This window comes from Nycticebus coucang, chromosome 16 (assembly GCF_027406575.1).
Source record: "Nycticebus coucang isolate mNycCou1 chromosome 16, mNycCou1.pri, whole genome shotgun sequence".
Classification (NCBI taxonomy): domain Eukaryota; kingdom Metazoa; phylum Chordata; class Mammalia; order Primates; family Lorisidae; genus Nycticebus; species Nycticebus coucang.
Window position 1 is genome coordinate 48501647 of NC_069795.1, and position 12113 is coordinate 48513759.

The 12113-nt window shown below is 37.3% G+C and overlaps 2 protein-coding genes across 5 annotated transcripts in view; one reads left to right on the forward strand and one right to left on the reverse strand.

The window, feature by feature from the left end:
- The window catches only part of CMSS1 (cms1 ribosomal small subunit homolog), a 359212-nt gene that overhangs the window by 27239 nt on the left and 319860 nt on the right, over positions 1-12113 (forward strand). The window lies entirely within an intron of this gene.
- The window catches only part of FILIP1L (filamin A interacting protein 1 like), a 286443-nt gene that overhangs the window by 20522 nt on the left and 253808 nt on the right, over positions 1-12113 (reverse strand). For all 3 annotated transcript variants that reach the window (XM_053564693.1, XM_053564696.1, XM_053564694.1), the window contains one exon: positions 1300-4072. In XM_053564693.1, the coding sequence (XP_053420668.1) occupies positions 1300-4072 (2773 nt within the window). The remainder of the gene's footprint in view (positions 1-1299; positions 4073-12113) is intronic.

Here is a 12113-nt window from a genome sequence, read left to right on the forward strand (position 1 = left end):
GAAGTATAGATTATACTTAGGTAGTCCCAGTCCTATAAGCCAGGCACCAAAATTTGTAGACACTTTGGCTGAGTTTTTCTCACCTGTCTTGTAAATGGCACAATAATAATTACCAACAAAATTCACAGTATATTACTTTCCTCAACTAACATACTGTGTGATTTTTTTTTAATGTGCCTTTTCTATAACTTGTGTTCCTAACTATCTTAGGCTTTTATTTGCTTAACAGGAGATTCGAAGAACACAAATTGTAAGCTTTTGAATGTAGCCCACTTTTAAGAAGGATAGGTAGCACCTACATTAAGTAATCCAAACTATTTTGAGAACCATATGGTAAAAAAAGGAGTAAGAATGACATTTTGCTTGAAGCATTGTGTTCAAGAACTTGTGTCACAGAGGCTGGTTCCAAACATAGTTGTAGACATATTTTTTTGTGGGGGTTTCAGTCTATGGTAGAAACACAGTCAACTCTTAATTATTATAGTAACTTGTATTTCCAAATGTGCTTTCTCTGGCTTCCTATCTCCCACATTTCAAAGTACTTTATTTTACTTTTACGATCAACTTGCATGTGCTTACAGAAAGCTAATTGTTTAATATCATTTCATTCTTATCCATAAACATTAAGTTTCTAATACTACGTATATGCTAAGCAATGTGCTTGGGCACCAGGGACATTGACATATGTCCAAACATGTAGTTAAGTTTGCTACTGAGAGATCTTATAGTTCATTTTGAAATCAAAGGGATGTAAAATTTTTATTTATTTGGACCACTTGCTCTGCCTCTAATATGTGATCAGATATTGACTATAAATGGGAAGTAAGTCCTATTTGTTTTGAAGGAAGAATGAATAGACATTATAAACAAGAAATAAAATTTTGTTGTACATGCAGAAATATAATACAAAATGACAAAAAAAATTCAGCAAGCAACGGTAAAAATGACAAATGCTTTATAATGTTAAAGTATTTCACCAAAACAAGTTGCAGTCAAATTAAAGTGAGTTATGGAAAATAAAATACATAAAGATGTCTTTATACAGGTGCAGACTAAATATTTTCCATACTGGTATGTAAATGAAAAGATATACAGTAAGTGCACACTTGATATGACTATGCAGGCAACAGTTAGTTTCAGATACTCTTGTATAGTTCATGCACAAACCTTCCCAAAGTACAAGTTCAGTCAGTCTTTGGGGGGGTATGGAGGGATGATTAAAAAAGGATTGAGTTCCTTACAAGAATATCAGTATGGACTGGATGAGGGTGAGTGTGGTCAGTTATATATATTACTTACTGTAATTTGTGATTGTCGAGGAAGAGGTGTGGCTGTTGGTGTGATAGTAATACTGCTGGTGACTTTATTGGTTGTTTTGTTCAGTGCCCCATTAGTTAAGCCTTGAGTTCGGTTATCTTGCAGTGGGGTTGAGGGGCTGGCAGGTCTCACGGGGCTGGCCACAGCTTGCATGTAAGGACTTCCTAAATGAATGTGGATTTTATTATCCTCAGTAGTTATCACACTTGAACTATTACTGTTTGAACGTTGAAACTGCCATGATGACTGCCGGTCTGGGGAGACTCTGAAAATTGTGTGCTTGGCACTGATTTCTATTGGCTCTGGGGAGCGTCCCTGCTCAGGAGAACTGGCTGAGCCAGTCACAGCCAAAACCTGGATAGGAGACATTGTCCTTTCTGGAGTTAAAGAACCACAAGACTCTGGGGTCTGTGCTCGGGCAAAGGTTGCCATAGTAATTGGGGACATGCCTTGTTCTAAATTCATGAGGCCTTCTGTAGAAATTTTGGATTTCACTGGTGTTATAGAGGCATTTTGAAGGATAGTTATCCTTTGCTTTGGGGTGCCACAGTTTGGTATCACTGCAGTGCTTGTGTAGGAATGAGGACTCTCTGTGGTTGGACTTGTGATTTCAAGAGTGGCTGTGTTTTGGACATGGTCTGGAGTAACTTTTATATGAAGTGGCTTCCCAGGCGTGTGGCTTAGGACTAGATCTCCAGGTTGTACAAAGTTGCCATTGGGTTTAGTTTGTATTTTTCCATTCTGAGGATGACCCTCCTTGGATTTCATCCAAGGAATCCATAGTTTCCTGTTAACAGGACAGGTAGTAGACGGGTTGCATTTGAAGGACAGCACAGATTCCTCATCATTAGTGTTCTCATCCTGGTCATCAGTCTCCTCATATAATTGACCATTGATGACTGCTCGTTCCAAAGGAATGAGGCTCTTATAATCAGGTGGTTCATTATCTACTGCTTCTGTCTGAACTTCTTTAGAAAATACTTGAGGGTCAGAGATTCTTTTTCCATTGAGATTAGGCCGGAGGCTTTTACTAAAATGCCGGTACCTTCCTAACTCTTTGGTGAGGTTTTCAATCTCTCTTCCCAAATCTCTGTTCCTGTTTTCTTGTTGATTTAGTTTCTTTTGCAGAACTGAGTGATCTCCCTGGAGGTGACATATTAGGTCTTCAGTTGCCATGTATTCATGAATTTTCTCTTTTAAGGCATCCACTTCTCTTGAGAGGTGCCCTGACTTAGCTTCTTCTTCTTGAAGCCTTTTGAAAAGCCACTGTTCATGGCTAGACTCTGTCTTTTCTGCTAACTTGTACTTGGCAAGTTCTATTTTAACTTGTTCTAACTCTTCAGATAAAAACTGAGCTTTCTCTCGTTCATTAGCATACCTTCGTTCTAGAGTCTCATACTCATCCTCCGTTTTCATGAGGTCATCCTCGATGGCTTTCATCTCCTTTAGCTTCAGTTTCAGTCTTTCCACTTCTTGAGAAAGCTCTTTAATCTTATTGTTTTCTTGGTGTAATGTTGTGGACTTACTAGAATCTTGGTTTAATTTGATTTTTAGGAAATCTTTCTCAATTGCTTCTAATGATTGAAGCCTATTTTTTAACATATTAACTTTTGACAGAAGATCATTTCCTTTTTCTTCTTCTGCTTTCAGTTTATTTTTTAAATCGTCTCTCTCCTTGGTTACGCTGTACATCTTTTCTTCCACGTCAGTTTTGGATTTGAGTGCCCTTTTAGTTTCCTCAATTAACTTCTCAGTAACGGTTGTTACTTTATTTTGCTCTAGTTGAAGCTGAGAAGAAGCTGCTTGTAACTTCTCTTCAGTTTGCTTTAATTTTTCACTCATTGTTTTCCGCTCATCTACAAGCATCACAGTTAATGTTTTCAGTTTAGTTAAATCCTCTTTTAGGGTGAATTCTGTCTTTTCCAGCCGACTTTCAATGGCTTCAAGCTCTTTGATCCTTGCTTTTAAACTCTCTAGTTCTTGAGACAACTGCTTTGTGGTCATCCTTTCTTTTTCTAAATTGCATCTCAGAGAGTAGCATTCTTCTTTGCTTTTGTTGAAAGCATCTTCTAATTTTTCCAGAGCCATAATTCTTTTACTGAGTTTTTCAACCTCTAGTTTAAAGTCTTTACTCTGTGATGTTTCCTTTTCAAGCCTCTTATTGAGATCTCTGCACTGCTCCTCCAATTTTATAAGCTCTTCATCTTTCCCTTCCATATCTAGCACACGTTTCCTGAGCTCCTCTACTTCCCCCATGATGCCAGCATTTCCATATTCTCCCTTGTTGATTTTTTCTTTTATATCTTGCAGCTCCTCTTCTGCTTTTCGTAAAGTCCTGTTTGTCTCTTCCAACTCATCAACTTGCCGGCTGAGTGCTGCCAGCTTTTGTCGAAGTTGGCGATTTTGACTGTCCTCATTGGTGAGCTTCGCCATAATTGCGTCTTGGTCCTGCTGAAACTTTGTGGTCTGCGTTTGCAGTTCCTTTTCTAGTCTGGTTGCTTTCTGCTCTTTTTCCTGAACTCTGGCTTCAGCAAGGGTTAGTTTGGCATGTGTATCTTTTGCATTTGTGGTCAGGTCTTGGATTTTCTGTCTTTGAAGGGCGAGCTGTGCCGTCAGTCTTTGTTGTTCGTCCACTACCATCAAAGCAAAAGACTTCAGCTTGGTCAGCTCCTCTTTCAGGGCAGTGACCCTTTTCTCCTTTTCTTCTTCTTTCTTCTCCTGGGACTTAGTTTCTTGATCAATCAGTTTCTTTAATCTGAAAAATACAAGAGTGCATTCTATTTTGTGACTGGTGCTTTAGTTAACTCAGCAGCTGTGATTAAACATTTGTGTAATTTAGAAAGATTGTACCAGTTCATACAGAATATGCAGAAGTGTTCCTGAATTTAATGAGGGAGGAGAATTTTGATAAACAGATATCTTTTATTTGGCTACTATTGATTAGTAACAGTTGCAGTTCACCTGGAGCCTTAGTAGAAAAGTAAGGGCGAGAATATTTGGTATAAATTGCTTGTGCAACATATAATTAGTAGGTAGTATAAGCCTGAAGGCTGTGAAAATAGGCACCAGCTTGAGGTGCAATTAAACCTGGCTTCAAGACTGACTGGCCTTAGCTCATATCAGCTACTTAACCTAGGCAGTTATTTAATATCTCTGAGCCTCAGTTTCCTCTTACAAAAAAATAGGACAATAATTATATTTACCTCATGGGCTTCTTATGAAAATTAAATGTGGTAACTCGCCTGTGATTCTCACAGATCGAGCACATGGTAAGCATCTTAGTTGTTGTTCTTTTGTTATTAATATGGTTATTACATTTATCAAATGGTTTGCTTGGGCTGGGCACAGTGGTTCACACCTATAGTCCTAGCACTCTGAGAGGCTGAGGTGGGTGGATTGTTTGAACTCAGGAGTTTAAGACCAGCCTGAACTAGAGTAAGACCCCAGCCTCTACTAAAAATAGAAAAAAACTAGTTGGATATCATGATGGGCACCTGTAGTCCCACCTCCTTGGGAGCCTGAGGCCAGAGGATTGCTTGAATCCAACTTTGAGGTTGCTGATGACACCACGACACTCTATCTAGGGTGACAGAGTAAGACTCTGTCTCAAAAAAAAAAAAGGTTTGCTGAACCAAAATATGTGGTACATTAATGTTTGATGTTTAACTCTCTGAGTTTTAGTTCATTTTTTTAGTTCATTTCATTCACATTGCCTAGAAGTTAAACATTTCACTGGTATACCTTTCTGCAAATTAAAACTTTGTTTGCCCTAGCATGGCATTATTCTAGGAACCATTTTACATGTATCTTATTTCGTAGTAGATGACAGTTAGTTAAATAAGAGCAATTGAGAGGCATCTGAATGGGTTTGGTGTTTTCATAGCATATGGGAAGAACATGAGGTTTGTTAAGAAAGCACACATTGATGAGAGTCTGATAATAGACGTGATGGAGTAGAAATTCTGTTATCAGGAACATAAACATCCCCTCTTAAATGATGAGATTATAACATGCCATTTTATTCTTTTATGTTTTAAATTTGTGTGCATGACAGGAGGGCATTTTACATGCAGTATAAACTATCTCTTCCACTTTAGTAGTGAGGTCATTTTTAAATATGTGGAATTCTTAATTACACTGGGAATAGGCTGATTATAGAGGATGTAATTTTAGCCTTGCATTATTGTTATACAGAAGCTAAAATAGAATGGAATCCCTGAGGACTTGTCATAAATGAAAAGTTATAAGTATTTGCTTTTGTAATACTTTAATAAATCTTTTCTTTTAGGAATTAATTATTCAATGCATGTTTTTATTTTTATCACAGAACTTTCTTTTGAAAGCTTTTTAAGGATTTGAGAGTACCTTTAACAGGAAACCAATTTGGAGCAGTTTTCTTGGGAACAGAATTTTCCTTTTTGAGATACTGATCTGTTCTTTTCTGTAATTACACTACAGAGGAGGAACATGTTTAAAATAATTGTACAGTGTAAGAATTCCCAAACTTTGTGAGAATCTACTTTCAGGGTTTTTTTTTTTTTTTTTTTTTTTCTGTTTTAAGGACTTAACGGGAGACTGACCCAAGAGCTGTGGACTGTGAAATTCAGAAGGGCCCGGGCAGGACACTGGGGTGGGGTTGATGATAATCTCATCCATGGCCTTGACAAGAGGCTGTTGCTTCTGTCTGTGCCCTATTCCCTATTTGGAGATACCTTGGAGCCTCAGTAGATAAACATGGCAGCTTCTTCCTGAATGGTCACAGGACTTCTCAACCCGATGGCAGAGACCATGGATAAACTTCTTTGGTAGTGAAATAGTTACAGAAACTTTGGCAAAGTGCTTCTTCCTCCTGTCTTAGCATTAGAATTTGATTTAATGATTTTGACAATGTGTTCAGCATAATTGCAGTGAAATATTTTCCCTTCTCTATACCACAGTTCGTACAGTTTTAGGAAAGAACAGTTTCACATATGGGGAAGGGGGATAGTGAGGGGAGGGGGAGGATGGGCGGAGGGAGGGTAATAGATGGGACCACACCTATGGTGCATCTTACAAGGCTACATGTGCAACTTACTAAATGTGGAATATAAATGTCTTAACACAGTAACTAAGAAAATGCCAGGAAGGCTGTGTTAACCAGGATGATGAAAATATGTCAAATGGTATATAAAACCAGTATATGGTGCCCCATGATGGCATTAATGTACACAGCTATGATATAGTAATAAAAAAATAAATAAAGTGGAGTGGTTATTAGTGAATCTTGGCAATTCAATAATCTGCAAAAGGGTTTTGAAAAAGTTTCAGTTGCTTCCATTTTATTCAGTGTTTATAGCAGCAAACATGATGAATCTGTTACAGCATGATCCAAATGTGATGCATTTTTTTCATGGTTATTGTGCATTGGCTGACATCCCCCACTACTCCCCTTAGCTTCTACCATCTTAGAAGGCAGTCACATAAAACTGACTACAGGCAGTCCCAGAGTTACAAACATCTGACAAAGTTACAAACATAAATAATTTGCACTTACAAATGGAGGCCATTATAGTAAACCCCCAAGTTACAAACATCCAGCTGACTACAACTGGCACTTAAGCTATTGTAGGTAATACGTAAATGTACCTGTTCTAACTTACATACAAATTCAATTTAAGAACATGCCTACAGAACCTATCTCGTTTGTAACTTGGGATCTGCCTGTATTTGAATACATTTGCTCTAAGCATTTCCTTAACTGTATATGTACTTGTTTCCCAGTAACCTGCTATTGCCCTGGGCACTTCCATGAGCACAGTTTAGGGCAGTCAGCTGCCTAGTCTGGTAAAGCCTGACAGACAGGGAGAGAAGAGTTTATATTCACAAAAACTATACCCTCACCATCTACTTAGAAGCTCAGGACCTGTGAGAACTGAGAGCAGGAGGCCCTGATGGAACATTTTCAGAACCAGTTGGGAGCATATAATGTGTGTGTGAGACAAGAAGAGACTGGTTATGCTACTGTATTTGGAGGAATTAGCACTCTGTCTGATAGTAATGAATGGGTCTGCCCTCAACCACTATTTCCTGGTTTATAATCCATGAATATTTGAAGGCTGAAGATTGAAGATTGAGGCTAGTTGATGTTCTTGAAGAATGTATCGAGTAAGGAAGTTGTGAAGTTGAAGTTCCTAAGCCTGCTTCTTTCTTAGAGTAGGATTGGGTTTTAGACAAAATAACTTAATTTTCTGTCTCTGTTGTTTTTTATTTTCACATTAACAGGTTTTAGGCAGTGATACTGACAAACTGTGTGCTAATACAGGTTACCATGGACTGGGTTTGCTACCCTGTTTCCCCGAAAATAAGACATCTTCCAAAAATAAGACCTACTTACAGGAAAGATAAGACGTCCCCTGAAAATAAGACCAAGCGCATCTTTGGGAGCACACCTTAAAATAAGACACTGTCTTATTTTCGGGGAAACAGGGTGGCTAAAGCAGATCAGCGATTTAGATAGCTTCTTACCAGGGTTCTCATTTTGAAAGTAGCATAGATCTTGAGATGCATGACTATCCATATCTGAAATTCATGCCATTAGAGTTATGTAGTCAAATAATGGTTCCTTTTTCCATTAATAATTCCAAATGTGCCTTGAGGTGGAGATATTTGTATAATCCATGCCAAGGTTTCTCCAACCTTAGCACTTGACATTTTGGGCCAGATACCATTTTTGTTGTGGAGGTCATGTACATTATAAGATATTTAGCAGCATCTTCTAGTTGTGACAATTAAAATTGTCTCAAGACATTGGCAGAAGTCTCCTGGGGACATAATCACTTCCACTTGAGAACCATTGATCTATGCATGTGTATGTATGTGTGGGTGGTGTATATATGTCAGTCTATCATTAGAAATTAGAATCCACCATTCTGCCTTACTCAGCTTTAAGCAGTTCCTACAGAAAGTCACTACCATAATTACATGTATACCTGGTGACTGTATCATCCCTGCTAAAGATCTTTTCTTTACCGGTACTTCTTACAGTTTAATGTGCATTTGAATCACGTGAGAATTTTGTTAAACTACAAATTCGAATTCAGTAGGTCTGGGGTAAGTCTCACAATTAGCATTATAACAAGTCACCAGATGATGCCAGGTCTGCTGGCTCTTGGACTGATTAAGGTTAATGGCTTTACTATTTACATGTCAGATGTTTCCTGGAAATAGAATTCTGGGTGAAGAGTAACCCAGCCAATTGCTGATTCTTTATTGATCATACCCTAGTCTGTAGTATACATAGCCTACATGGCCACCCATTGTTTTTTTAACAGAGGACATCAGGTAGAGTTTGACTGAATTGACTAAAATATGTCCACATTTCTGGGAAAATATGACTTAAAATGCATACCATAGGTGGTGTGTGAGTCAGGGGCTACTTCTTCACATAAAAAGAACAGTAAATAATTTTAGTTGTAGTTTGTGATTTTCCTCACACAGCCCCAAAACTAAAATATAGGAGATTATATGATAGCTACCATTCTTTCTTTATTTAGTGCCGGTGATGTGTTGGCGAGCAGTGAGCTAAACCTTATATCTGTGGTTCTAATTCTTATGATAAGCTTACAGAGTTTGGGATTATTTAGCTTCATTTTACAGCTGTGGAAATTGGGGCTCAGAAAGGAACAAAGGTGTGCTATTTCCCCACATCACATTGCAAAGAACACAATCATTGCACAGGGCTGGTCCACATACAAAAGTCTTTATCAAGGAGATTCTACATGGAGACACTATCAACTTAAGGAAAATTTCTCATTTATCTTTGAGTTTGTGCTCTTTTTATTTTGTATCTCTTAAGCAGAGAGTTTTCAAATGTTTCTTCTTATATCTCCTAAAATAATGTCTTAAAATTAAATACCCTCCTAACATTTTAAAACTGGCATCTTCCATATTTTTTAAATTCAAGTTTTAAATAGTTGCAAAAGATGTAATAGCCGCCGTGTAATCTAAAAGTCCTCATTAATGAAATCAGACAGCCAAACCAGTCATTCTTTCAGAAAAAGTCTGACTTCATTTTTCTAATTAAGTAAATTTAAACACACATCACTCTGGCACCCATCTCATTTCTAAGAGAGATAAGGCACAGGGAATCCCTAGGTGTCCCCAGATGAAGAAATAAGACACTGCTCTGCTCTGCTCTGCTGTCATGGAACTCTCTCAGGAGTGAGGCTTTCTGTAGTTGTTCCTTTGATCAGCTTTGGAAAAGTGTAAGTATGAATTATGGATGTAGACACTGATTTCCTTAAAGCTCTCCTTGTCTGTCCCCCTAGGAAGTCTTGGTGTATGCAGAGAAATATGCATACCCCCATTTGAAGACTACTGTCTTAAGAGTATTGTATTTATCTTCAAGTACTGACACCACAGGATTATAGGAACTTTCACTGAATCTTGTCCAATAAAAAGAGGTTGTGGAAGCTGGTTTTATGGACGTAAATGTGAGGTAATTAAATCCAAACTGGTTTAAGGCAATATCTTATTACAGCTTTAGAGTTTCTAGTATGGCTCAGAATTGTTATAACTTTCTGTGGTTTATCACTATTATTATGTGCAATACCAGTGCCTTGTTTTTTTTCAAAAATATCACATCTGTCATCTTGAGTGTTCTCTGGTACTAACCATAATGCTGGCTCTTCATTACAAATTATATATTCAGAGGGTCTTTTCAGTTTTTATTTACACACACATGTCAGCATACATTTGTGCCTATATTTTATCTCCTCTATGTGAGACACTGAATGTTAGTAATATGCATCATATAATATACATATGAAACAGATCATAAATACTCTAATGCCAGTCATACACATAAGAATTTGTATTAGAGTTCTCACCACTTTTGATCTTGTCTTGCTTACGTACATTACAGCCGACCCAACTAAAATATTAACTTCTTGAGAACAGGAAGGGTATCTGAGTGTCTCACACATTTGTCTTCTATGAAGTCTACCACAGAGCCCTTACATGTAGACAGAGCCAAGTGAATGTTTCTTGAATGAATGAACAAATATACCCTCCTGTGGAAAATGCTGTAACATTGTGCTAAGCAGTTTTATTCATATGTTTTTTTCTCTTGATTTTCTCAGAACTTCCCCATGTGCATGGTTTGGGGCATATAAGAAATTGAGATGTCAGAACTCATTGACGTATATATTTGAAATGAGTACATTTTATTGTATGTAAATTATACTAAAATAAAGTTGATTAAAAAATGAGGTATGAGTGTTCCTCAAGAACATTATTATCCCTATTACATAGGTTGGGAGCCTTTAGAAAAAATAAAAGACTGTTGGAATAGCTCCAGCTGCTTTTCTTCCTTCTTCTAATCCCTGCATTAGAACTGTATGTGCTTGCTTATTTGAGAAGAACAGGGACGGGTGGTAAAAATGTCCATATCCTACCTAGCCCATCATTTTTCTTGGCGATTTGAACTGTTAACAAGGGAGTGATTCTTTTATTTTTTTACTCAGTGTCCAGAACTTTACTGGACAAACATGTTTGTTTATTACACAATCAACATTACATCAACAGCAAATGACATTGGAAAAGAATATTCATCTATAATCTGACAACCCTAATACTTTATATTTCTACTTTCGAAAATTCTTTTCTAGTTTTTCAGATATCTGGCCCATATAAATAAACTTAGGCTGATTATCCAGCAATAAAACCAATTCTATAAGCCATTAATGTTATTATTTCTGTTAGCTGCAGAAATCAACCTGAAAGCAGTGAACCACCTCAGAGTCAGCCTAACTTCTCATCTGTCATTTTTTAGCAGACAAATCATCCACTGTATTCATGATGTCAATCTTGAATTTAAAGTTTTTGATGTTATGAATATGGCAAGACTTTCGTTCATTTATTTTTACAAACAACAAAGGACTACATATATAGTTAGTACTAGGGTTATACTGAAACCAACACAGGAGGGAGGATCCTGTTTTCAAAGAGTTTGTAGGCTATTAGGAAACAATGAGCAGATATTTCCAGCACAATTCAGTGAAGGCTCCAGGGCAGCATTTCTCAACTTTTTAGGTCTCAGGACTCCTTTATACACTTGAAAAATTGAGGACCCTAAAGAGCTTTTGAATGTGTGGGTTATATCTATCAATATTTACTATATGATGAAGTCAAACTAAGATTTTTAAAGGAAAAAAACTATTGAAGTTGTATTACTCAAGTCACATTTGACTTCTGCAATTACAAAAAATAGAAAATACAATATACAAGGTAATAAATGTTATCAGGTTTTCCTTTCTTAAATGTGCGTTATACATATTTGCACTGTTTTAGATTTCTGCAAATTCTAATGTCTGGTTTAATCAGGGGCAGCTAGATCTTCAGATCTGTTTCACACATTCCACTAGCTGTCTGAGAAGTGACATCATAACATGTCATGCAGCCTCTAGAAAACGCCTGTGTACTTCTAAGAGAATGAGAGTGAAACAGATTATGTTATTATGAAGATAGCTTTGACCCTGAGGACCTCCTGAAGGGGGTCACACTTTAAGAACCGTAGCTCAGGACAGACAGTTGAAACATAAGTGGTAAATATGTCTTTTTCTGGAAAAGCCTCTGGCTTGCGCCATCCCCCTATGCTCTTTGGGTCAGTCCTTTGCTTCATCTTGATAAAGTCTCAAAATTCACTGACTTAGTCACTGCTTTGCTATTTCCATCATTAAAAAAGCCAGTTGTTCACTGCCCACCTACCCAGATGAAAGATTCTCTCCTTCAAATTTTTTCTCTCCCAGTCCTTAAAA